At 49.9% G+C, this 25890-nt stretch overlaps 1 protein-coding gene across 1 annotated transcript in view; it reads left to right on the top strand.

Annotated features, from left to right (window-relative positions):
• The window catches only part of ASB18 (ankyrin repeat and SOCS box containing 18), a 40530-nt gene that overhangs the window by 776 nt on the left and 13864 nt on the right, over positions 1-25890 (top strand). Inside the window, exon 2 of the mRNA XM_036320789.1 lies at positions 13476-13743. Coding sequence (XP_036176682.1) covers positions 13476-13743 — 268 coding nt within the window. The remainder of the gene's footprint in view (positions 1-13475; positions 13744-25890) is intronic.

Genomic DNA, 25890 nt, shown 5'->3' with positions numbered 1-25890 from the left:
TAGGGCTTTTTTCTGATTTGGGTTATATTATATATTAGAAATTCCTGAGAGCCATCTGACTGCAACAAGGATATAAAGGCTTCCAACTTGTGCTCTGAAAGGACTCTATTCCCTCTGAGCATGAGTGCCCGTGTCTTGCCACACCCTGGACATTGCTGCTGCTGAAAGCTGGTACTGAACCTCCACTTTAATGTGTGCCTGGTCGTTCTCCGTGCCTGCTCACGTCCTTTCTCTGCTTCTCTGCTGCTCAGGACAGTCTTGTCCGCGGGGTTTTGTTTATCTTGGAGACCTCTTCACACGTGGCTTGTCTGTTCAGGTCCATGGGCAATAGCTCCCATTTCTTTGTATGCTTTTTGTCCCTTTTGAAAGACTTCTTCATATAACATATATATAAAATCACTCTGTCATACTCGCTGAAAATATTTTCCCTGACCTGAGGTTACTTTTAGTTGTATTGTGCTGTTTTCCAGCTGGTCAGATGTGCCCTCTGCTCACCTAGGCCAGAGTATACCCTGACCTTCCAGACCCACACACAGGGCCACCTCCCCTGGAAGGCCACTCCTGCTGACCCAGCCAGCAGACTCACCTCCTCCTTCACCAGAGCTTAACGCTCTCCGTCTCTATCAGTTACAGGAGCACAGGGCCTTGCTGGCTAATTTCTATAACCCACTGACTATTTCACACCCAAGTTCAGCCTCTGCAAGGGCAAGATCCTTGCCGAACCCTTGGTGGTATCCAGTCCCCGGCACGGAGTCTTCGTCCTGAGAAGGAGCTCAGACTCTGGGTGCCCCGCCTGGCACGGGCGGGCTAGCTCCTTTGTGATCATTTGGCTGAGTGGACACAGACTGCCTTTCCACAGGCGCTTCTGGGCCTAGTCTTTTGGCAAAGAACTATCTAGTTCTCCTTTCTGCTAATGCCAAGCCTCCGCTGCTTAATATCAGTGACAGTCGCATTGTTTGTCCTTGCCTCTCTTCTGTGCCTGTCAGCTCAGCAACCACTGAGAACACGGGGAGGGAGCAGGGACGGCTGGGGGAGGGGTGGCAAGACCCTTCTTGCCCCCAAATGCATCGACCGTACAATTTGGTAACCGGTGTAATCAAACTACTTAAGGAACAACTGATTACTAATTGCGATTATTAAGGATGTCAGCATTCCATGGTTTTGCTGCTGATACAGTATATACAAGTCAAGATGCTGCTTGAATTCTTGATGGAAATGGAAAACCAGGGGCATTGTGTTGTGTTTGGGGCAATGGTACTGAGCATCTGGAGGCAAGTTAAAGAAATGCTAATTGGATTTTTATTAAGAGATCTCACCCAGCAGCGTGGGTGGGTGGGGCATGAGCGTGTGTGAACACGTGACAGGCACATGTATGCACGCCAAGACCGGGTCATTTTTGGAATTCCATTTCTCATTCAACCTTCGCCCCAGAGGCTTGACGCTAAGCAGCCCTGACATTAGAGCCACAGCCATTGCTCCTGGCCTATTCGTGGGGAGGACCTTCGCCCGGGCGGACCAACAGTCAGATGTCAGGTACATGAGCACAGCTCCTGCCTTAGAGGACTCCGTGGCACCAATGACAAGAGCATGCCCACTGTGAGTGGCTCTGAGACATGAGTCGTAGTGGGAATGGCAAGAGAATAGCAGTGAAGTGACCTGGTTCTTGCCTTGATTCCACCACTTCCTGTATGGTCTTGAACCTACCAGTCCATCTCTCTGAACTAATTTTCTCATTGAAACAAATGGGCCAGCCCTGGCCAGTTGCTCAGTGGTTAGAGCATCTGTCCGCACATCAAAGGGTTGAGGGTTCAATTCCCGGTCAAGTGCACATACTTGGGTTACAAGTTGGGGGGGGGGGGATGCAGGAGGCAACCAATCAATGTCTCTCTCAATCAATGTTTTTCTCTCTTGCCCCCCTCCCTTTCTTCCTTCTATTCGTTCTAAAACTCAATGGAGGCCTAGAGGGTTGCTCAGTGGTTAGGGCATTGGCCTGCACACTGAAGGGTCATAGGTCTGATTCTAGTCAAGGGCATATACTTCAGTTGCAGGCTTGAGCCCCAGGCCCGGTCAGGGCACATGCAGGAGGCAACCAATCAATGTGTCTTTCTCACATGGATGTTTCTCTCTGTCTCTCCCCCTCCCTTCCACTCTCTCAAAAAATCAATGGGAAAAAATATCCTTAGGTGAGGATTAACAACAACAAAAACTCAATGGAAAAAAATATCCTTGGGTGAGGATTAACAAAAAAGAAAAAGGAAAAATGGGCCATCTCTCAGGGTCTTTACAAATCAGACCAGCTAGGGTTCCAGGTCCAATGACTCGTGTTTGAGGAGTGAACAAACCCCCGCTGCTTTTACAGGTGTGGTGCATCCGAACAAGCCTGTGTGGACCGGCCCCGCCTTCAAGGGCAGGCCAATTGGGCAGAGAAGGAACTGCCTAGAAGGCTGGGGAGACTGGTTTACGAGCTCCAATGCTCCAGATAAGCAACAGCATGGCCCAGGGCCAGCCCTGTCCTCGTCCTTAGGGAGAATAAGTCCCCAAAGCAGAACATGTGAGAAGTGGAATGAGCCCTGAGTGGAGGCAGAGTAAGGAATCACGGTTCAGGGAGGACTTGTCATCAACGTGCATTTCCCAAGGGGCTAGATGAGGCTCAGAGATGTTGCGTTACACCCTGTGGTCCCACAGCCGACAGGAGGTAGAGCCCAGTGCTCTTTGTGGTTCCCATGATGCCTGTAGTGTATCCTATGGCTGCGTTTTACAAGTGGGACATTGAGGCTCACATCTGTTCCCTTACTGATCAATAGCCAGTCAGGAGCAGCATGTTAACCAGGTGTGTTCCTGACTTGCAGTCAAGGGCTCTTGATACCCACCCACCCAGACACGTGTTGCAGGAGGACCCATGAAGAAATGTCCCCCGTGAACTGTGTACAACCCTTTGGTTTTACGTTATACATGCACACACATGTGTGTGTATTACATGTGCACCCATGCACACATGTATGCATGCAGGCAGGCACACGCATACACAAAATATCAATAACATGAGTCCCTGACTTCAAATAAGAGTATCAAGAAAAACATGAGTGTGAGTGGGGTGCTCAGCTGCAGAATAAAAACAGAAATGGGAGCAGGAGGCCATCAACGACAGGGAAAAAGAGAAAAGAAAGCTCTCAGCCATCTCGCCTGCACACCCTGAGCAAGGAATGTGGGGGCAGGGAGACCCTGCTCCAAGCAAAATGAAATTAAACCTTTCTAAGTACTTATAAATCAGCACCTAATGACAGTATCCCGCCACCAGCCAGAGCATTGCTCTTATTACTTTGATTCACAAGCCAGGAAAAGATCTGGAATTATGCACAAATTATTGTCCCATCTTCTTAATTAACACTGATTGCAAAATTCTTGCTAAAGTCCTTGCTAACAGACTCAATTATGCGCTGCCTGAATTGATTCACCCAGATCAAGTGGAATTTATTAGAAATACACTCTCCTACAATAACATCAGATTATCTTTGAATATAGTTAAATTATTTAGGAATAAAATGATTCCAGTAGCAGCCCTTGCTTTACATATAGAAAAATATCTCCCGCCACCTAGAATGAAGATGCTGCTTTTCTTCCTACCAAACACCCTGGGCTCTCTTTTCCCCAGAAGCAGGCTGAATCGCTGCGACGAGATGAGATGCCTGCCTTAGAGCTAATGGTCCAGCTTCAAAGCAGATGAGCAGGAAGAAAATCCTGCAGGGTTAAGGCTCTGCTCTCTCCAATCCGAACCCTCGCTGCCTAAGGAACACAGTGAAACTGCAATTAGACCAAATCAGGATATTTTCAGAATCAAAACTGAGAAACAAGCTAATAGAGAAGTAATGTTTGCTGATGACATACTTCTGTTAGCATCACTTCCAGGCTCGATGGAGAGGTGTGAAAGGACAAAAGGGAATGAGGGTGCAGTGCAGAGGCTGCCTCCCTTCCAGGGTGGCGGTGGCTCCTGCAGCCACGGGCTCTGCTTGGGACAAACACTCCAGGTGAACTGGGAATGGCAAACACTTCCTACAGCCTGGTTCTACCTCCCAATCCCATCGCCCTTCGTCTTCTAATGCCCAATCCAGCCACTGAATACTGGACAGGGACCGGGCGTGTCCTATTCACCATATCCTAGCACACAGTAGGTATATAATAAATATTAATAGGCCAAACAGTATATGGAGGACACTAAAAATCTCCTGGGTTGACCCTTCAAAGATGAGCGTGTTTTTAACAGTCTGCGATTGAAAGGAAGGGGCTCCTGCTAAAGGCAGCAGAGTGAACAGATGTGGGCATGCCACCTTGCACAAGGAAGTGGGCATGCCTGGGAATGGGGGGTGCAAATCAGAGGAGAGAGAGGAAAAGCCAGGCAAGTAAGTGGGGGCTGTATTGTGTGAGGTCACAAATTATAGACATAGGTAGTTACTCTTGTTGGAGAGTCAATGAGGAGCCATTCAGCAATAAAATGAGATTGTCTAATTTGGAGGGGGAAAAACTTTCACATACATGGGAAGGATAGAGGGGGAGAGTCTGGTGTCAGGAGACACAGCTAGCTGTCTTCACTAATTGTCTCTGTGGCAATGCAGTGGCACCACCTCCCTTGAAACTAGGGCTGGCTTTGTTCTCGTCAACAATGGGCTTTGTTCAGTCAGCAGCAGACTGAAGATGACAGAAGAAAGAGTCAGCGAATCTGAAAACAGATCAACAGGAAGTACACAATCTGAAGAACAGAGAGATGGTTGAAAATAAAACGAACAGGACTGTGGGCAATAGAGCAGGTCTGGGAAACTCAACTGGAGTTTGAGGAAGAAAATGGATCAGAAAAAATGTTTAGAGAAATAATTACCAAACATTTCCCAAATTGGATGAAAGATATAAATGTACAGATTCCAGAAGCTCAGCACACTGGGAGCAGAGGCGACATGAGAGAAAGGAGTCAAACACGTGTCTGGGTATCTGGCTGCTCTGCTGACTGTGACCTTCCTGTCACTCTCAGACCTTACCTGCTTCCTCATCATCACACCCATCATTCTCCGGAGTAGTGATTTCATCCCTCACACTGGCTAATGATTGCCCCATGTGTCTCCCCTCCCTAAAAGCGAGGATTTCTGCTTTATCTACCCAGGCTTCTATGCATGAACAATGCCCTGTACATGTAAACTCAAGAGAGAATATTCCCCCTCTATAGAAATTTACCCTTCCATGTGCAAACTACAAGAGCCTCAGTATCACCAAACTCTTCCAAACTTGCTTTTTTTAAAAATCTTTTGCCATTTCTTAGGAAAAGATCTCTTGTTATTTTAACTTGCATTTTAAATTAGTAAAATTACAAGCAGTACATACGTTCAATGGTCACTTATACTTATTATAATGTGTATTTCCTACGTTCTATTACAAGTTCAAGGTTTTCCTATTTTGCCAACAGAAAGATAAGTAGAATGGTCTCGGAATCCACCAGAGGACATTGGCCTCACTCGGCTCCATGCAGAGCTGCCAAGCAGCGGGGAGACCCCACCAGGAGCCCACCCTCCTTCGTGGCAGGATAGGAAACGTTTCGTATCTAGAAGGGACGTAAAGAGGGGTAGGTCATGGCCATCAGGCCAATCCAACTTCAAGCGATATTTTGCTCCCCTGTGTGAGACTCATAAAAAACAATCAGTCTGAACATGCAATTTGTCTCAAGAGGTAGGAGCTGCAATTTTATCATGTAATTAAATCCCCATGACAGTTGCAAAGAAACTCCGCGGCGTTATCAGGGAAAGCGTCGATGATGTGCTTCCCCGCCCGTCCCCCACACCGGGAAGCGCCCTCCCAGGGCTGTGTACGTGGCATGTGCCAGGGCTCAGCCGCTCTGTCTCACACTGGGCCGCAGGGACTGCGGGCACAGGGCACCCTTGTTTCTGAGCTTCCAATGCACCCTCTTGGGCCTCCCTGAAAAGGCAGCACTTGCCCTAACCGGTTTGGCTCAGTGGACAGAGCGTCAGCCTGCAGACTTAAGGGTCCCAGGTTCTATTCCGCTCAAGGACATGTACCTTGGTTGCGGGCACATCCCCAATAGGGGGTGTGCAGGAGGCAGCTGATGGATGTTTCCCTCTCATCGATGTTTCTAACTCTCTATCCCTCTCCCTTCCTCTCTGTAAAAAAATCAAAAAAATATGTATTTTTTTAAAAAAAGGCAGCACTTGACCTTCGGAGAGGATGGCATCCATAATGAGATGTGGCTTTGTTGTTTTGCAGGAAAATACGTTCGAGAGGTGTTTTCCTCCCTGTATTGTCTTCTTGCACAGGATGGAAATGAGATTTCTTAATAACACGAAATCAGTGCAGACAATTTAGGTCATTATTAATAGAGGCGCTTGATCTGAGGAAGTAAATGTTTTAATGCTGAGTTCAATGAGGTGTGCTGTGCTAACGTTGTGATTCAGAAAGAGGTGGAGGTACCTGAACATTTTTAATCTCTCTGTGTATGGGGCAAACTCAGAGCCTTGCCTGTCCAGCTTACTATTTTTTTTTTTTTAATTAAAAAAGCTGGAGGGAGCCCAGCCGGCATGGCTCAGTGTTTGAGCGTCCACCTATGAACCAGGAGGTCACGGTTCGATTCCCAGTTAGGGCATATGCCTGGGCTGGGGCTCAATCCCCAGGGTGGGGCGTGCAGGAGGCAGCCGATCAATGATTCCCTCTCATTGTTGATGTATCTATCTCTCTCTCCCTCTCCCTTCCTCTCTGAAATCAATAAAAAAGAAAAAAAAAGAACGAAAAGCTGGAGGGAGCAGGAATGAAGGAGGAATGGCCTTTAGAAATTAAATAGGGAGAATGAGAATCGAAGAAGGTGTGCAAGTACATGTCCTGTTAGAGCTGGGCCACTGTGCCGGGCGCTAGTGCTGGTCCGACGGGAGTGAGCACACGGCCTTCTGTAGAAACAGTTCGTGTAGGAAGCACAACGATGGCCAGCGCAACAACGAACGTCGGCCTATTGGAGAAGATGCACAGAATCTCCCGATGTCCACGGGGGCCGGCCTCCTGCCCTGGCTTGTCCGCCTATTGGACACTTGGCCCCAGAAGGAAGCACACATTTGCTGATGGCCCAGGAAAGAGCCCACACACTCACCAGTCCCCAAGAACACATTCCCCAAGGAAATGTGAGTGGCCTGCAGCCTGGATCTCAGGGTGTGAACCTGTGGAAAGTTTTCTTCATGGAGAAACAGCCTGAGCCCACCCCGTATTTCGGGCTCAGCTGGGTTATTCCACAGACATGGGCAGAGCGCATCTCAAACACTCCCGAGGAAAAGAAAACCGCCCGCCGAATCCCTGGCAGGATGCCAAGACCTGGGTAGTGCGTGAAGACAATCATTACCACTGGAACACGACCATTTGTACATCTCATATCGTCTCAAGGTGGATTTTACTCTCTTCCTCTCATTGATCCAGAAGCAAAAATTCCCTCTCCTTAGCTACCTACATGACAAGCCTCCGTTTGGAGAACCAGTTTTTATGTCTCTTACAGACAAAATATTATGCTTATTGTTTACATCCCAAAAATTTTCTTTATGAAATTATATTCCAACCCCCTGGACTGCCTGGCTAGTGGTGAGAGGTTTAGTTTGTTCCCTGGGCCGCCAGAGGAAAGCTGGCTGTCCTCTCCTGCTGGGGTTTTTGTCTTCTCCGTTCACTCCACCCTCTGCAACGAAAGGCCCAGCAGTTCCATTTCTTTTGTACTCCAATGTGGCCCAGCTAAACAAATAGGTTCTTCCGTCCTCCATCCAATCGGCACCATTTGAGAGTTTATCTAAAGAACTAAAAGTATTAAACATACTGGTTTAGAGAAAATTATATTCACCAGAATCTCTCTCTTTCAAGAAGGGCACTGTATTTGTTCGGAAAATTTTCCATGACCACCTCAAGGGAGTAGCAGCGACATGGCCAGGCCTGAGGATGCATGAGCCACGCTGACAGGGAGAGGGGGGAGAAAGCAGAGATGGAGGAGGTGATACGCTGCGCACACCGTGGCAGACCTTCACATCTTCAGTAGAGTTGCCAGACTCACTCAGTGATGCTGTCCGTGGGCCTGCTTGAAAGCAAACAAACAAACCAAAAAAATTAAACAAGCTAATTGTGTGCCCTGGCATGGGGGCGAGCAGATGCGGGTCCAGGGACACGTGAGGAAGCAAGCCCGGGGCTCTCGGGATTCCAGGCAGGGCTCTAGGCTTTGCAAAGCCGGGGCCCTGCTGAGTGAGGGAACTTAAAGGGACACCAGCAACTGTGCAGGCATGCTTTCAACGTTTTTTTAAAAAAGTCAAATAATTTGCTGTGCTGATGCCATCTAAATTTGGGTCGGAACATCAACACATCCATAGCACACCTCACCTCTGAGCTTAAAAACAAGGAAAAAAATCCTCAAGTGCCAGCAGCAGGGGAGCCCCCAGCAGCGAGTGGCAGCTTCAGCCACTTGATTCACAAGGACAACAGGATCCCAAGGGCCTGGGGGTTTGAGTGTTGGTTTGGGGCTCTGATGCAAATAGCCCATTGCTCTGGCCTGTTGAGCACTTTAGGGATCCTGACTGTGTCATGCTCCACGTCACCCACCAGTGGGAGGCCCACCCTTCCATGCATTCACTCAGATCATCGACAAGCATGCTGTGCAGGCTCAGGCTGAAATCAGACTCCACCCGTCCCTGTGCACCGCGGTCCTCACCCATGCTGTGTGCCAGAAGCACCTGGGGACTTTACACCAGTCCTGCTGCTCAGGCTGCTCCCTCCAACACATCGCACCAACCCATCACACCAACCTGTCACACCAACCCATCACACCAACCCATCACACCAACCCATCACACCAACCGCATCACCCAACCCCATCACACCAACCCATCACACCAACCCATCACACCAACCCCATCACACCAACCCCATCACACCAACCCATCACACCAAACCCATCACACCAACCTGTCACACCAACCCCACCGCACCAACCCCATCACACCAACCCATCACACCAACCTGTCACACTGGACTCACTCAAGTTGGGATGCGGGTGATTCCACTTGACAGCCAAGGTGTGAACCAGCACTCTGCAGGCGCCATGGGTATTGTTTCTCCAGTGTGAGGTTTTAAGTGAGAGTTTCCTAAAGAAAGACCCATATTTTTTCCATCTTCTCTAAAAGGTTTTCATGAAAACTTCCATTGCAGATTGAAATGTGCATGACTATGCCTACATCCCTCTGCATATCTAGGGAGCGATCTCATCACAAAAGAAAACTCTTTGTGTCCACCCTGACTTGTTCCTAGTGGCCCCCAGAGTGCCGAGTGCCCCACTCCCATTTCTAAATACCCCCAATCCATCTCTTTCCTACTCCATTTAGGGACCTTGCCCAGGACTGGTGTCAATTTAAAATTGGAGAATCCAAGTTCTCTTCCCATTTGAAACATAAAACTCTGGTCTTCTGCTCTTTCTTCTGTTTTATCAAAGATTTCAACACTTGCTCAGCAACTTCATACACAGATTTGTTCTTGGAAGAAGTTGAGTTTATTTGGACTGAAGTAGGCAGAGAAGATGGCATTTAAGTTGTATCTTGAAGGCTAGGCACTGGCTTTGACTAAGCGTAGAAGGATGAGGATGAGAAAAGTGAGATTAAAATGGCTTGATCCCAGCAAGGTAGGACGGGCAGGCCTGGTGTGCAGCAGGCAAGGAGCGCAGCCAACAGCACTGGGTCAGGGGACAGTGTTACCCACCCATAACTAAAGAACCTGGCCCGGCTCGTGGAAAGGAAGACTGAAGAACTCCTGTGTTTGGGGGTCCTCTGGTCACTGTTTTTTCCTGTGTGATCCTTGAAGGCAGGATTATTGTTTTGTGTTGTGTTTTGTTTTTTGGGTTTTGTCTCAGAATCCTAACAACACAACTTAGAACATTATAGTCCATAAATGCTTATTGAACAAATGGGTGAATGAATGGATTGGTTTTCTGAACAAATAGATGGATGAATGGATTGCTTTTCAGGTATTTGTGGAGGGTGTTTTTGTTGTTGTGTGGTTTTTAGTTTGTTTTATTTTTTATGTTTTGTGTTTTAATGTATAGTCATACATATAGCTATGCTTGTTCTTAATTTTTAAAAAAGGACACCTCTGCCTTGCTCCCGGAGTAATCCACACATCCTACTTGTGAGACCAGCACCGTCTACCGTGAGCTAGTCTAAAAGCTTTCACGAAGAACCACGTGTTTTGGGACTACTACTCCCTACCCACTGAAATCCAGCTTGGACGTGTAGGGTGCTGTTGACAAATACCGTGCTTGGAAAGCTAAATTTAGCGTAGAACGAAGGTGGAATGGCTCCTATCCCTGGACTCACCCCAGTGTCCCAGCCCTTCTCAAAATAACCCGTGACAAAGGGTATCAGGCACAAAAGACTTGTCCAGTCTGAGGTGAAGTACAAGCTCACGTTGGACCAGGTATAGCTGTGTACGGACAAGTCCTTCAGAAACGGATCTAATTGCAGTCTGAGGGAAAGACCATGGGAAAATGGTGATGCTTAGAGAAATGGAATAGCGAAGAATTAGCATTGCTACCGAAATAAGCAGAGCAAGTGCAGGATGTGTAAGTGATGGGAGAGCAGACTTCACCGCAGGGGACAGTGACTAGGGAAGTGGCCCCCAGTGTTTCTGCTCATCGTTTCTGTACCCACCTGCCTCTTACATGCGGTGAACTGTGCATTCCTTGCAAACATGGTCTGCATGCTCTCTGCCCCCACTGCGTGTCCCACAGCACCCAGCAGGGTGTTAGGCACAGAGTGGACCCTTGTTCCCATAAAGTTCCCTGCTGTTCCCATCAACACTAATGCTGTCTTCACTTCTGTTTATACTTCACAGGGGGTGGGGGGAGTGGGCGGATAGCAACCACTGTACTGTTGCAGCTGCTCAGAGCAGCCAGTAGGGGGCAGGGGCTGTGGGAGGCAGATGCCTTCCTGCCTGGCCGCACCACCTCCTTGCTGAGGGGGCCCTAGAGCAGCCTGGGCCTCCTCTCCTTCACCTGATCCAGATGGGGTGCACATTTCTGCCAAGGGCTGGGTGGCAATTCAATCAAGAATGCCAACTGTTTGAATGCTTGATGGATGTTTATTTTTTGTCACATACCTCCCGCCCTGAACACTTGCATGCTCAAATGTTGCAATTTCAACTAGACATCAATGCTACCCATGGCCTGAATCTGCCCCTCCTTCCTTTTCCCTCCTTAGTCTCCCAGCCCTAAGATCTGTGTTTTCCTATGGCACACCTGTCTGACAGGAAACTAGGGAGTGCGGACAGAGAAGGGGGGTGAGCTGTCAGCAGGGAAAGGGCAGCCCAGAGAGTGGTACTGCCGCAGCCTTGGTGCAGGCTAGAAGCGGGTGGGCAGTGCTCAGGGCCGCTGGAGTCTTGCTTCCAGCCCAGCTGCCTGTCTTCCCTCACAGCTGGACCAGCAGCCCCACACCTCTGCCCTCTCTCGTGTGAGGACTTCCTGGTGGCCAGGGCCAGGGGATGGGGGTGCACCAAGCAGGGCCTCAGTGGCTGGCCCCTGGGTACAGCATCCCAGCTCGAGTCCAAGGAAGGCCGTGGCATGATGGCACTGATGTTTAGAAGGACGTGCCCATGGGGAGAAGCCTGCCTCCGGGGTCCTCCTGCTGGCAGAACCGGGACCCGGGTGGAAGTCATAGGAAGCTGATTCAGGCTTTCTGATCCCAAGAACCATCTCAGAACCCTGTTCTCTTAAAGGCTAGATGCTCAGCACCATTTCCTAAGGCCTGGACAAGGGAGCTGGCCCTAATCTAGGGCTGAGCTAAATGCCCACCACGGCCCCTTCCCATCATTCCATGGAAAGACCTGGGCATTGAGGCAGGTGAATGGAGCTGCTGGGAGGAGGGGGAGGGGGGCTGAGAACTCCGCAGGCCCTGGAGAATGGAGCACCCGCTTCCTGGCCCCTCAGTAAGTAGGTTTCCTCCTGCAGAGAAATGAGTGGAGTCCAGAACCGGGGGCTGGCCCTACAGGAATGTAGGTCATTGTCATCAAGGACTGTACCCATCCTCCCGGCTCCCAATCAGATACAGTCTTCACTGGGAAAGCAGTCCAAACCCGTGCCAGCCACGTCCCCTGGGCCTCAGGCCACCATCATCCGCCACCAGGACACAGGCCCCCACACCATCCCACGGAGCATGCAACAACCTCCAGGCTGGGCCAGGGGACGCGGGGCGGCCGGCACTCTGCAGGAAGGTAATTATGAGTGGCCTTTCAGAACTGCGCAGCATGGGTCCCAGGAAGGAGGTGGCCTGTGAAAGGGTCTCCTCCGCAGCTCATTACAGACACGGTATCGATTCTTCCATCGTTATCAGAAGGCATGCCTGCCATGTGAAATCCTGTCCCTTGAAGTGTATTCGCCAGGGACTGCTTCCTCCATTTCCACGAGCACTCCTGGCCGCTAACAACCTTCCACGGGCCTTTTGAAAGCCCAAAGTTTTCAGAGAAGTGAAATGTATGGCACCGCTCCATTCATCCTGCAAGAGAAAGCAATCTATACACACGCACACACGCGCACACAAAACCCTAAAAAGCGCAAAGAAACAAACCAGAATTGTGCCGAATGTGGCCGACCACATCAAAGTGCGCTTCTGAAACTCGCCACTTCCAAGGGGCCTAAACTTTCCGAGTCCTTTTCTTGAGCAACGTGGGTGCTGTGGGTCAGTTTGTTTTGTCTGCTGCCTTCTCCTCTTAACGATACAGGGTACATTCGGGGCTGGATGAGAGAGAGCTGGATTCCAGAAAAATCCACAGCTCACTTGCCTCCTTTAAGCTACCCCTCATTCAGAACCTGGAAAATGTGAATTCCTCTCTTAAATTGTCCCACAATGACTGGCCCGCGTGGCTCCGTGGTTGAATGTCAACCTATGAACCAGGAGGTCGGGGCACATGCCCAGGCTGCCGGCTCGATCCCCAGTAGGGGACGTGCAGGAGGCAGCCGATGGAGGATTTTCTCTCATCACTGATGTTTCTAGCTCCCTCTCCCTTCCCTTCTGAAATCAATAAAAAATATATATTTTTTAATTGTCCCGCTGCCCACCCTGTTTGGTCATCTTTTCACTCCTCCAATGGCACCGTCACCCCCATTGTTCCCCTGCTCTGTTTCCCTGTGTGTGTACTCTCCGCTGCCCCTCTTCCTACACTTCTGTTTTCCCTTGGTATCTCTCTGACCCTCTCTGGACACCCCCGCCCCCTCTCCCTCATCTGTGTGCCTGCCTGGATCTCATGGCTTTCTCTGCCCCAGCCCTCTGCAACTTTGTATATATATCCCCCCCCCCCCCCCCCCCACACACACACACGCCCTCCTGGTACCTAATTTCAAGAGATGGTTTCACCCCATTTCAGCCTAATGGGCACCGCCTCCACCGGTGCTCCCCACTCACCTTACCTCCCCCTCCCCCCTCCTCCAGGTCTCTGGACCCTGGAGTACACACGGGAGCTCACCACGCCCCTGTGCATCGCCGCAGCCCGAGGCCATGCGGCCTGCGTGAGCCACCTGCTGGGTCGCGGCGCCGACCCCAATGCCAGCCCCGGAGGCCGTGGGCCCCTGCACGAGGCCTGCCTGGGGGGCCACACGGCCTGTGCCCAGCTGCTGCTGCAGCACCGCGCGGACCCCGACCTGCTCAGCGCCGAAGGCCTGGCTCCCCTGCACCTCTGCCGCTCGGCCGCCTCGCTGGGGTAAGTGACGCGGCCACCCACCACCCACCACCCACCACCCACAGGACCCGAGCCGGGGCTACTGCTCCCGTCGCCGGCCACGCCCCTCCATCCACGCCCCGCCCCCAGGACCCAGAGGCCCCGCCCCATCCCCCGGACCTTGGTGCCGCCTGGGCCTGGACTGGGATCCCTGACACCTCCCGCGCCCTGACCTCACCCAAGCCCCGAACCCAGCCTTGGCCTGCGCGGCCCCTCGCTGGCCATCAGAACCCACAGCGGCCACACCGCCCGCTCCACCCCAGGCCCCACCCCGGACCCGGACTCCCGGACTCGGGACTCCGACCCCGCCCCCACTCCCGGCCCCTGGACCCCGCTCGGCCCTGCCCCCGCGCGCGCGGGTGTAATTAGCCTTGATTGCGAGCGCGAGGCGGGAGGCGCCACACCGAGTAATGAGCGGGGTGATCACGGCCCTCAGACGCAGTGCTGAAGAATGCTAAAAGGCCACTGGCGGGGTTGGGAGCTGAAAAATTAGAGTTTTTAATGATAATTTTATGCAGAATAATTGTCACAGTGTGACATAAATGGCTAGCTCCTCGGGCGGGGCTCCGCAGTTCCTCTAGGAAGCCGAGCTGGGCCTGGCATTTTTCGGGGAGCAGCGGTCCCAGCCCACTGCCCGCCCAGGTGTTGGGGTTCGGGAGGTTCTACAGCTGCCGTGTCCAAGCCCGCGTTTGTCCTTGCAGAGTCTGTGCCCACGGGGTCCGGTAGGCCCGGGAGAAGCTGTGAGCCACCATGTCATTGCACAGGATTCATGTTCGGTTTCTCGGCTTGCAGTGCGTCATCTTGACATTTCTTTTAGTCACAATGTTCCAGCCCCTGCCCTGGGGGTTGTCATTTCTTGGCCTCTGTCTCTGTGGTGAGGATCAAGTAAAATCACCATATGAAGTGCAGCAGGCACTACTACTGGGCTCTGGGTCACCAAGGCGGGGCCCCACCTGCTCATGTCACCTGAGTTCAGAGCGGGGACTCAGCAAGGCAGCAGGCCACCAGTGGCCTGGAGAGTGACGGAAGGAAGCAGCGTTCTTCCAATGTACTTTTTAGGACCTGCTTTACGGAGGTGTAACTGCATACAATAAGCTGCCTGTGTTTGAAGTGTACAATCTGATAAATTTAGACAGACGTCTGTGTGTTCATGAAACCATCCCTATTATCAAGACTGACCACACCCATCCCGGTCAAAAGGTTCCCTGGCCCCATTATTATGTCCCCACCCCCCTCCTCCATTATCCCACTGATCTGCTTTTTGTCACCGTAGTTCAGTCTGAATTTGCTGGAATTCTATATAAGTGGAATGTACTCTTTTTTGTCTGGCTTCGTTCACTCATCATAGTTACTTTGAGATTCATCATATTGTTGTGTGTGTCCATAACTCACTCGTCGTCGTTGCTGAGTGGTATTCCATGGTGTGTTTCTCCATTCGTGTGTTGAAAGGCACTGAATTGTTTCCAGCTTCAGGCTGTTACGAATAAAGCTGCTATGACCATCTGTGTGCCAGGCTTTGTATGGGCATATGCTTTCATTTTTCCTGGGGAAGTACCTAGGCTTAGAACGCCGGGGTCATATGATGTGATTGAACGATAACCTTTTATAAACCTGCCAAACTGGTTTCCAAAGCGGCCGTGCCATTGTGCAGGCCCACCAGCCATGTGTGCGGTCTAGTTGCTTCACACCCTCGCAGTCCTTGGTAGGGTCGCTCTTTCATTGTAGGCACTCCATCCGTGTGTGGTTGTGCCTGGCATTCCCCTAACGACGACTGATGCTGAGCACCTTTGCATGTGCTTATTGGCCGCCCATATGTCCTCTTTGGTGACCACGTGCCTTTTCAAATATTGTGCCCGTTTTATTTATTTATTTATTTATTTACTTTTACTCTTACCCAAGGATATTTTTTCCATTGATTTTTAGAGAGAGAGGCACTGATGTGAGACACACATATCAATTGATTGCCTCCTGCAGGTGCCCCTACTGGGGTTGGGATCAAACCTGCAACCCAGGTATGTGCCCTTGACCAGGAGTCAAACCCATGACCCTTCCATGCTCGGGCTGGTGTTCTAACCACTGAGAACACTGGCCAGGGCTCTTGTACCCATTTTAAAAAATGGGTTGTTTATTCTTAAACGTTGAGATTTCTTTACATTCCCTGGATGCAAGTCCCCTGTCAGGCATGCAATTTATAAATATGGCCTGTCCATCTCTGGATTCTATTTTCTTCTCTTAAAAGTGTCTTTTAAAGAACAGAAATTTTAATGTTGGTGGGATCCAGCTTATCAATTTTTTTCTTTTAGGATTTGTGTAGGGCTATCTTATCTAGGAAAACCTTTGCCTAATGCATGGCCACAAAGATGTCCTACATTTTCCTCAGTAAATTTAATAAGTTTATATTTTACATTTAAGTCTATGAGCCAATTTGAGTTAATTTCTGAATATGGTGTGAGGTATAGATTGATGGATTGAAGCTTTTCTTTTCTTTTTCTGCATGTGGATATCCAATTGTTCCTGCACCATTTGTCAAAAAGCCTTTCCTTTCTCCACTAAATTGACTTTGCACCTTTGTTGGAAATCAACTGACTACGTATGTGTGGGTTTATTTCTGGACTCTTGTCAGTACACACAAGACAGGGCAAGGTCTGACCGGTTCAACAGATAAAGTCCCGAGTTTGATTCAGACCATTTATCTCCTCCATAAACAGTGAAGAGGAGAACAGCCAAAGGTGCCAATTCCTCACGGTCCCTGCCCCACACACCACAGAGGACCACACCTAGACAAAAGGGACCAGTTGGTGACAATATGAGTCGTAGTGACCCCGTTGCTAAGCAGCCAAATCTAGGCTTCAGCTGAGCGGTTTTATAGTCCGCAGCTGTATTCTGAGCGGGGCAAGGCAGGAAGTCTCAAACCTCATGAGAACCCAGGAGGCGATGAGAAACTGTCTCCTGAACGCCTCCCAGGAGACACAGGGAGGCGAGTGGCCTTCGGCCCCTGAGCAGCTCCTTGCCAGCCTCCCACCCAGGAGGATCATGGGTTTTCTGCCAGGACACACATCAGCAGTGGTTCAAGCCTCTGTTTGCATGGCCCGCGTGGATACATGCCAGCTCACCAGGGCTCCATGGCAGCGCCATTCCTCCCTCGGTCTGTTCTGTTTCACCGACGTATTTGTCTGTTGTGACACAGTACCACATGGTACTGACAACTGGCGCTGTAAGGAATCTTGACGTCAGTTCAGTTCCTGGAACTGAACCAATGTTAAGTTCTTAATTTTGACAAATGTACCATATTATAAGAGGTTCACTTTAGGGGAAGCTGGGTGAAGGGTATTTGGGAACTGTTCGTATTAGCTTTGCAACTCTTCTGTAAATCTAAAATAATTTAAAAATAAAGAGAGTTTTAAAAATCAAGTTGGCTTCACGCCTGGAACGCCAACCTCCCACTTAGATCGTATTGGGAAAATATGGCTTTTTATTAAGAAATGAAAATGCAACACAGATTCCAAGCATACGTAGCGTGAATCCTGACAATGTCCCTAATGCAGGTCAGTACATTTGGGCATCGTAAGGGCTGAGGTTTACATAGACCATGACAGCTACTCGGCTCATATACGATGCAAGAGGCTAATTTCCTAGCTTCGGTTGGATTTTCAAAAATCACACAGGTCCGGGACATTGTTTAATAAGGACTTTTGAAGTGTCTTTGTATTGAAACGGGGCTCTGGGAAATCGCTTTTCTTTTGTCTTCCTCCTCCTCCCCCTCTTTCTTCTTTTCCTTCTCATTTTCTCTTCTGTGTCTGTGGTCCCTCTCTGTGAATCTATCCATTTACTTTGACAGCCTTGGCTCATTTAAATCCTGGTTATTGGGGGAAAGATTAAGGTAAGTGACGAACACACCAGAAGTTCAGGCAGAATCCTTCCATCTCACTGATTAGAATGAAAATGCTGCCCGATTCCATGGGCCACGCCTCCAACGATACAGCCAACTACTTTGAAGAATAAAAAGTTAATAGATGTCAGAAAGGGCTTGAGGTTTTGACCAGCGCTTTTCAGCTTCGAGAGTCCCCCCAAAGTCAGAGTCCGGGGAGGTCTGGCTTCACGTAGCATAAACATTATCACCTTGACAAGAAAGAGCTCCTTTCTACATGGTAGATTGTAGGTCATCCTTAATTTTTCTTACCTTTCAGTAGAGAGGGGGTCATTGACCTACATACAGAGCCATTTCATCCTCTTCCTCTTGATGACAATGGTCTCCACACCTCGGGGCCCGGCTCTGCTCCGGCCCCTTTCAGCCGGCAATTCACCGTGGGTGCAGGACTTTCAAACCTTTGAGTCTCTGAGTTCCTGGGACTTAAAAAAAAAATTGTCTGTGCTTCCTTCCAACCAGCAAGCTTCTGAATTCAGAATTCAACACACAAAAAGGGAGATTGGAGCTTTAATCTAGGAGCCTTTTGAAGAGATTTTCCCAGAAAGAAAAAAGTTCCAGTAAAGTTACTGCTCACCTTAGTAGCCGGCATGCCGGCCTCGCCCTATTTATTACCTGGTTCCTCTCCTTGACCCTAGTTCACATTCTGAGATGATTAAAATGAGGAAGGAATTAGCAGAGCACCGATTCTTATTCTCGCCTAACGCTGTCTTGATTTAAGCCGAAGTGAAGCGGGCTTGCTTCCCCCATGAACAGACGAGTATGAAGCATACTTTTTTTGCCCCAGCTGTGTCAATTCAACTGAATGAAAAACCATTCATAAGCCGCTGTTGGGCCTGTGAAAGCAGCTATCCTGGGAGGAAAGGGGGGATCATTGAAGAAAGTCATGGGGCAATTCTTTTCCAGTTCAGACCTGGCAGGCTGAGATCTGGGCAGAGAGGAAGGAAGTACTGCTTTTCCTTCCCAAGAAAGTTAAGGAAGGAACAGGTCCAGGGGAAGGAACTACTCAGAGTCCCCACCACAGCCGCAACCCCAGCATCTCCCTGATAGCAGGAAGTTTACCTGCCTGAGGCGCCAGGCTCATGGGACTTGATAAATAACCCAAAAAGCAGTTCACAAAGATAAATAAGTAAATAAATAAAAAATAAAATAGAGAGAAACAGAAAGAAAAAGCAGTTCATTCTTCCACGTCCCAGGGGGATGATTGAATTATTATTCAAGTAAAGGGGCGAAAACGTGGCCTGGTTCAGTGGGAGCCTGAGGCATCGTGTGGAATACTAAAGCACGAGGTGCAGAGAGGGGCGTCCATTAGACACTTTGATATTTGTGCTTCACACATTCCTGAGCACCTGCAAGGGTCTTACTTGCTTACGCTCCTCCCAGCAGGCCAGTAAGGCGCGGTTATGCCCAGTCTACAGACTAGAAAACTGAGGTTCATGGAGGGCCCCTATTTTGCCAGTAAGGCGGCACACATGAAAATAGTCAGAGCCAGGCTCAAAAGCCCAGTGTCGTTGGAGAGATCAGTGCTGAAAGATGGCCTCTCCTTTGTGAACCTAACGTTTTCCGAAAGCTGTGTATAGTCAGGAAGTAGCTCTGCTCGGCCCCAATCACAGCCTTCCAAACACTACCAATCACTGGCTTTGCCCCTTCTCTGCCCCTTCTTAGCATCTCAGGCAGATTTCTCAGCTTTCTGTTCACTTGCCAAGTCCCATTTGAACTCCCACCACTCAGGTCAGGAATTAAAAGAAGTATTCCAGGCCAAATCCAACCTTCACCCTCCGGGCAAAAGCCTCAGACAGGCCAGGAAACAGACAAATGGCCAATAAGCAAATGAGAAGGTGCTCCACATCACTAGTCATGAGAGAAATGCAAATTAAAACCACAAAGAAATATTCACTATTTCACACCTGTTAGCATGACCAAAGTCAGAAAGGATGACAACAGCCAACGCTGGCCCAGATGTGGAGGGCCTGGAGCCCTCCCACCTTGTCACCGGCAATATACAATGATGCCATCACTTTGGAAGCCTGTTTGGCAGATTCTTTTAAAGTTAAATATACACCTACCAGCAATTTCACTTCTAGAGAAACATATGTCCATAGACTTATTTAAAAATGTTTTCCCATAGTAGCTTTATTCATTATAGCCAAAATGGAAATACCCAAATGTCCACCAATATCAATAGGAGAGTGAATGTTAAAATTGTGGTATATCCATACAATTAAATATACCCAGAAATAAAAAATAATGGGTTACTCTTGTATGCAACTATATGGAATGGTGGATGTCAGACATTATGTTAAGCGAAAGAGGCCAGGTAAAAAGAGTAGAAAGTTCTAAAAAAAAAGACAAACCTAAACTAAACCACTGTGAGAGAAATCAGAACGTGGTAGCCCAATGGTTCTCAACCTTCTGGCCCTTTAAATACAGTTCCTCATGTTGTGGTGACCCCCAAACATAAAATTATTTTCGTTGCTACTTCATAACTGTAATGTTGCTACTGTTATGAATTGTAATGTAAATATCTGATATGCAGGATGGTCTTAGGCGACCCCTGTGAAAGGGTCATTCGACCGCCAAAGGGGTCGCGACCCACAGGTTGAGAACCGCTGTCAGGTAGCCTGTGGGGGGATGACTGACTGGTAGCAAACACAAGGGACTTCCTGGGAGATGGAAATATGGCACCTCTTGATTGGGATGTTGGTTACAGAGGTGCATTGCTCTGTAGAAATTCACACAGCTGTACTCTTAAGACCTATGCATGTATCTGTATGCAAATTATAGCTCCCTTAAAAGTACATAAATACAAACACATCAAACTTTTCTCTGGTCCAAGTCAAAGCCTCCCCCCGCTCTACCCCCACCCCTATCACTTTTCCTGACTCTTCTCCCCTCTGGCCCTGATGTTTCCAGTTTTCCTCTTGATCCACTGTATTGGGATCAGAGGAAGAAAAGGTCGCCCATTTCTGCTTCTAGAAGCTTCCAGAAAGTCAGGTGCTACATCATGGGCAAGTAGGGCAAACGGTGGAGCTGACTTCTCAACGTTTATTCCCTAAATCATTTTTCAGTTCACCAACATGCAGGGTTCCATTTACAATCTGGGGAGAATGTGCCCAAAATATCACTAGCCACAACCATCTGAAACTTCAGGAAAAAAAAAAAATTAAATGGCAGCCACTTCCCCGGACAACCTCCCCGCTTCACGTAAGGGTTAGTCCGCTCACAGCAGCCATTTCAGTTGTAAACATTAATGCTTGATCGTCTCAGAGCTTTGCTTCCGGTAGAGGGGAGAGTGGTTAAAGGGAGAGAGAAGAAAATACAGAAAGAAAGGAGTGGGTGACAGGTCCCAGAGGAGAGGCTCTGCAGAAGGTCCAGGGAAATAAGGCAGAACTGCTGCTCCATCAAAGTCAGGGCGGTGGTTTCCATCCTTCATGAGGCACCAGCTGGTGATTGCGCAGGAGGGAGCCTTCTTGCCACGGCTCCGTTAGAAAACAGGCTGTGTCTTCCTCCCAAGCCTCTCCCCCATGTCCCCTGCCCCCACAGGCTGGCACCTGCCCGGCATCCAGACAGATGCTCTGCCCGCATCCATGACCCAGCCTTGGGGCTCCAGCCGCCCTGCCACAGGACAGTGTATCCAGCCCGCCTGTCCTCAGGACAACTCCGAGGGGGGAGTAGCAGCCGTGATGACTGAACAAGACTGGTTCCCAACACCCGTCACTCTCCCTGGGCACGTGGTCTACGAGTGGGAGGGGTTCAGGCAGCAATCACATGAGGATAGTAGCAGGGCAGCCCGCTGGTCCAAGGACTCCAGCAACTGGGTGGAGCTGCTGCTCGGGAGAGATGCCTGTGAAACCTCACAAAGCGCTTTGGGCGCTGTCCACTTCCCCCACACAAATGAAGCGACTTCTTTGAATCTTGGATTTAGCCTTATTTTCAGTAGTTCCGTGTCACTGTTGTAAACTGCTCACTCAGTGGATCTCCTGGTGGTTGCTGGACCAGGTTGTTATCCAGTGGTAGCTGGGTTCCACCCCAAGAAGACTGCTGGCTGGAGGGTCACCGTCATCTCCCTACCCTTAAGGTCACTGATCGAACCGCAAAAACTGAAAACTGGGGAGAATGAAATCTGTCGGGCAGGGTTGCCAGCAGGACTGGGCAAGTGATTGAATTATTTACTCTTCTGTAAATCTAAAAGAGATTTCCCAGAGCCCCTGCCCCACAGCACCAGGTCCAGTGTCTTCACTGTCCTGTCAGCGAGTCTGTCCAGAAATTTGTGGAGGACTCAGAGTAGAAACACTTTTCCCTGCCTTGAAAGGCTATTGTTGAATGGAGCACAGATGATGTTCTCAAATGATTGAATGGACGTTTAGAGATGACAGGGAAAATGCCTAGCACAGTGACTGGCTCATAGAAGATGCTTCACCAGTAATATCAGTGGGAAGTGTCAGTGGGTGGCAGACAAAGCCATCGAGGCCTCTGCTATGTCATGTCCTGGCTATTTGACTTCATGTAAGTCCCCGGTCTTTCTCAATTTCTCCACCTGTAGATTCTACCTACAATGCAGATTTGTTGCAAGAACTAAAGATAACATTAAAAATAAATAAATAACAAGATCAAGTAGTAGCGAAGCAGTGAGCTCCCAGCTCAGGACCAGCGTCTGAGGAATACCACTTTTTATTTTATTTTTTTAAAATATATATTTTATTGATTTTTTTTACAGAGAGGAAGGGAGAGAGATAGAGAGTTAGAAGCATCGATCAGCCGCCTCCTGCACACCTTCTACTGGGGATGTGCCCGCAACCAAGGTACATGCCCCTGACCAGAATTAAACCTGGGACCTTTCCGTCCGCAGGCCGATGCTCTACCCACTGAGCCAAACCAGTTATGGCTGAGGAATACCACTTTTGAGGGCTTTGTGTGAATAGAGTGATGGACGAAGGGAAGGCAGATGAAGGAGCACCCTCAGCAGGCTGTCTCGTGGGATGCAGGGAGGCCTGGCAGATGGTGGGGAAGGGACGGGGAAGAGGGGGACAGTAGGAAAGCCCAGGTCAGGGCATTCACATGGACCTTCTGCACCTGGTAGGTGACAGGGAAGCCGGTGCTTCAGGAAGATGCTGGACGGTAGATGGGAGCAGTGTGTGGGGTGTGAGCTAGAGTCCTACTTCCCCCTTCAGAAATAAGTTAAAATGACATTAATTCAACAGCCCTTGATGGGCTCATCCCTATTAACTCCTGCCTTTGGCTCAAGCTACTTCTTCTGTGTACTGTCAACCTCGTGCCCCTGAAACAGCCTGTCATCTCGGTCATTATCAAAGACAAGGAGGAGGAATTGTTCTGACGTCCTCAGATGGGAACCTACCCTTGGCTTCTGACCGTGACTGTCCTACAGTGGCTCCAGGCCACCCTGGCTTGCCTGTCCATCAGGGTAGCAGGAAATCTAACAAAATCTCCCCTAGGAGGACAGGGCTCGGGCACAGCTGGGGCACCCGTAGTCCTGCATGGGCCTGGGTGGTGTTTCCCCGCTGGGCCACTTCTCCCACTGCGGACACGAACACATACAAGGTCAGGTCCAGGAGTCCCAAGAAGGCTACTGTCTCCCTGCTTATCACTGAATACCTCCCACCCACCCCTGCCCTCTCCTCTAGGCTCGCCTTCTCATGGGCACTGCCGTACAGCCTTTCTGAAATCGCTGCTTATGCCTGGGCAGATCAATGGAACATTTGAGAGCATTCCAGGCCCCTGGAAAGCTAAGCTAACATTCTCAGAATCCATGTGCTGTGGCTGTGGCTGTGGCTGGTGGGGGATGGTTTCATTATTCATAACCTCTGTCGTGCCTCTTTCAAACTGTAACTCTGATTCCTTTTGGAAAATGTGAAAATACAGGCAGGCAAACAGGCAATAAAAGCACCCATCAGCCAGAGGTAAACACACGCTGGCCCGTATATTTCTAGGCTTGCTGTCTATGCGTATACATATCTGGTGTGGTTTTTAATAGGACTGTTCAGTGCTGCTTGGTAGCCTGATCTTTTCACATAACTATTGCAAATAGCTTTCCGTGTCATTAAACAGGCTCTCACACCTTCGCCTTTAATGACTGCCCAGTGTGTGCCAGCAGAGGTGTGCCCCAGTCAATTGGTTGTGTTGTTTTTTCTCGTGCCTGTGGTCTGCAACTCACATCATTAACTGCTGGAAGAAAGTGCCAAGGTTTCGCCAATTAGAGGCTCTTCATTAAAAATGGAACAGGCATCCGAAGCCCTCCAGGGGGTGGGCCACTGTCCTTGCTCTTCTGAAAGGTATCCCCGTCGCAAACTGCAACCTGGTCCATCAGCCAGACAGGCTGTGGGTGTGGAATAGAGGACCACTTGTATTTCCCTATGGCTGTCTCTGGAGAAGGCGGGGCTGCTTTAACAAAAAAACAAAAACAAAAAAAAGGCAGAAGCAAATGTTTTGTAATTGTTTTCAAGCTTGCGCGGGCTCAGTGGCAAGAATGAGACGGAAGCCTTGATTTGTAACCGCCTGCTGCACTGTTTGAAATGCCTCCCCGAGAGGCAAGGAGGAAGCCAGTCTGAAGTACTCGGATGCTGAAATCTGCATCCTCTCTTAGCTGGTATTGTCCCAAAGGACATTTCACATCAAATTGTACTTGTTTATAAAGATCTTCCACCCAACACAGACCACTTCTCAAGACACTGCTGATATGGAAGCTAAAGATATGCAAAGAGAGAATGAGAACCACTGCGCATCCCTGGGTAGAAATATAAGCAGATTTAACGGCAGCCGCTGGCAGCTGGAAACCCTCCATGGACGATCGTGTTCAGAGCTCAGGGAGGCAAGTAACAGGAAAGCCAGCAGTAACTGGCTACTCATTAAGGAAATGCATTTGTTCGAGCTTTTCGGGGGAACCGAGAGCAGGCTGCCCTGCGCTGGGCACCAAGAAGCAGAGGTAAATAGCCCCCCATTGACAGACTCAGGGCTAATGGTCTAAGAACATTTGAAACACGGTACCACAGGCGCTGCGCCCAGGCACTCATGTACAGGGCATATGACAACACAGCGTCGTGACCCTCTGCTGGTGGCACTAGGGTGACAGGAGCCCAAGAGGCAGAGGACGTAGAGATAGAACTGTGTCCGCCTTCCTGGGACACACAGGCACGGAGGCATGAGCTGCCAGGATGCATCTGAGCACCTGATCAGATAGAGGTGAAGCAAAGGATGGAGCCTCAGGAAATGAGACCGGTGAGGCCCGCAGGATCTGGGCTCTCGGTGTCCCGCGTCCTGGGGACAAGGACCAGGCTCTCTCCAGGAGGCACATGTCATCTGATTCCCACAGGAAAGGCTCTTTCCAGCTGGTATGGAGCTTGTGAGATTGGAGCAGAGGACAAATTAGGAGACTGTCATTACCATTCAGGCAAGAAATGACTTGGGTGTCCACAAAGCACAGTGACCATGGAAAGGAAGGAAAAAGCAGTAATTATAGGTGATGCAGTCAGCAGAGCTGGTGGCCAACTGAAGGGTGGGGGGAGGTAGGACAGAGAAAAGGCAAAGGACAAGATCCCCAGGAAGCAGAAGAGGATTGCACCTGGGGCAAGGTGACTGAGAGGGCCTCAGGTGGAGAAGGTGGAAACAATCGCTGCAGGAGGTCACCGAGAGGGGGAGAGGAGCCGCAGCACCGCTGGAGGATGGCAGTGACGGCCGCGGTGCTGCTGTGGGCGGGATGAGGAGCTGCCCTTCAGCACTGGACGATGTGAACCGAAAGCCCCCGAGGCCCACCTGAGACTGGAGGCCAGTCCACGAGTGTTTTCCCAGCAGCACTCAGAGGCCAAAGGGAAGGGAGAGGGTGGATGACACATGGGTTCCAGGTTGGATTTGGCTGTCTGGCACGGGGATAGCCATGTCCCCTGTTCAAGGGAACCTAGGATGCCAAGAAGACAGTGTCTGGAGTGCTGCCCAGGGAAGGAACGAGGCAGGAAGAGCTGAGAGAATGAGGGGTCAAGGACTCAAGTCTCAATAGAACAGGGATGAGAAGGGCACCAACAGGCCTGGGTGACAACAGGGACCAGAGGCTGTGGTCTGCAGGTGGCATGCTGAGCCGTCAGCCTCCAGAGGGGAAGCAAACACATGGATGGCCATGCCCAGGAGCTGACCCAGGAACAGGTCACTGCAGTGGGCTGGTGTTCTGGCAGTGCCCTCAAAGGACAAGGGCCAGC

The sequence above is a fragment of the Myotis myotis genome, unplaced genomic scaffold (genome assembly GCF_014108235.1).
Source record: "Myotis myotis isolate mMyoMyo1 unplaced genomic scaffold, mMyoMyo1.p scaffold_m19_p_8, whole genome shotgun sequence".
NCBI classification, from domain to species: domain Eukaryota; kingdom Metazoa; phylum Chordata; class Mammalia; order Chiroptera; family Vespertilionidae; genus Myotis; species Myotis myotis.
Note: the sequence above shows the minus strand (reverse complement) of the source record. Positions and strands in the feature narration are given on the sequence as shown.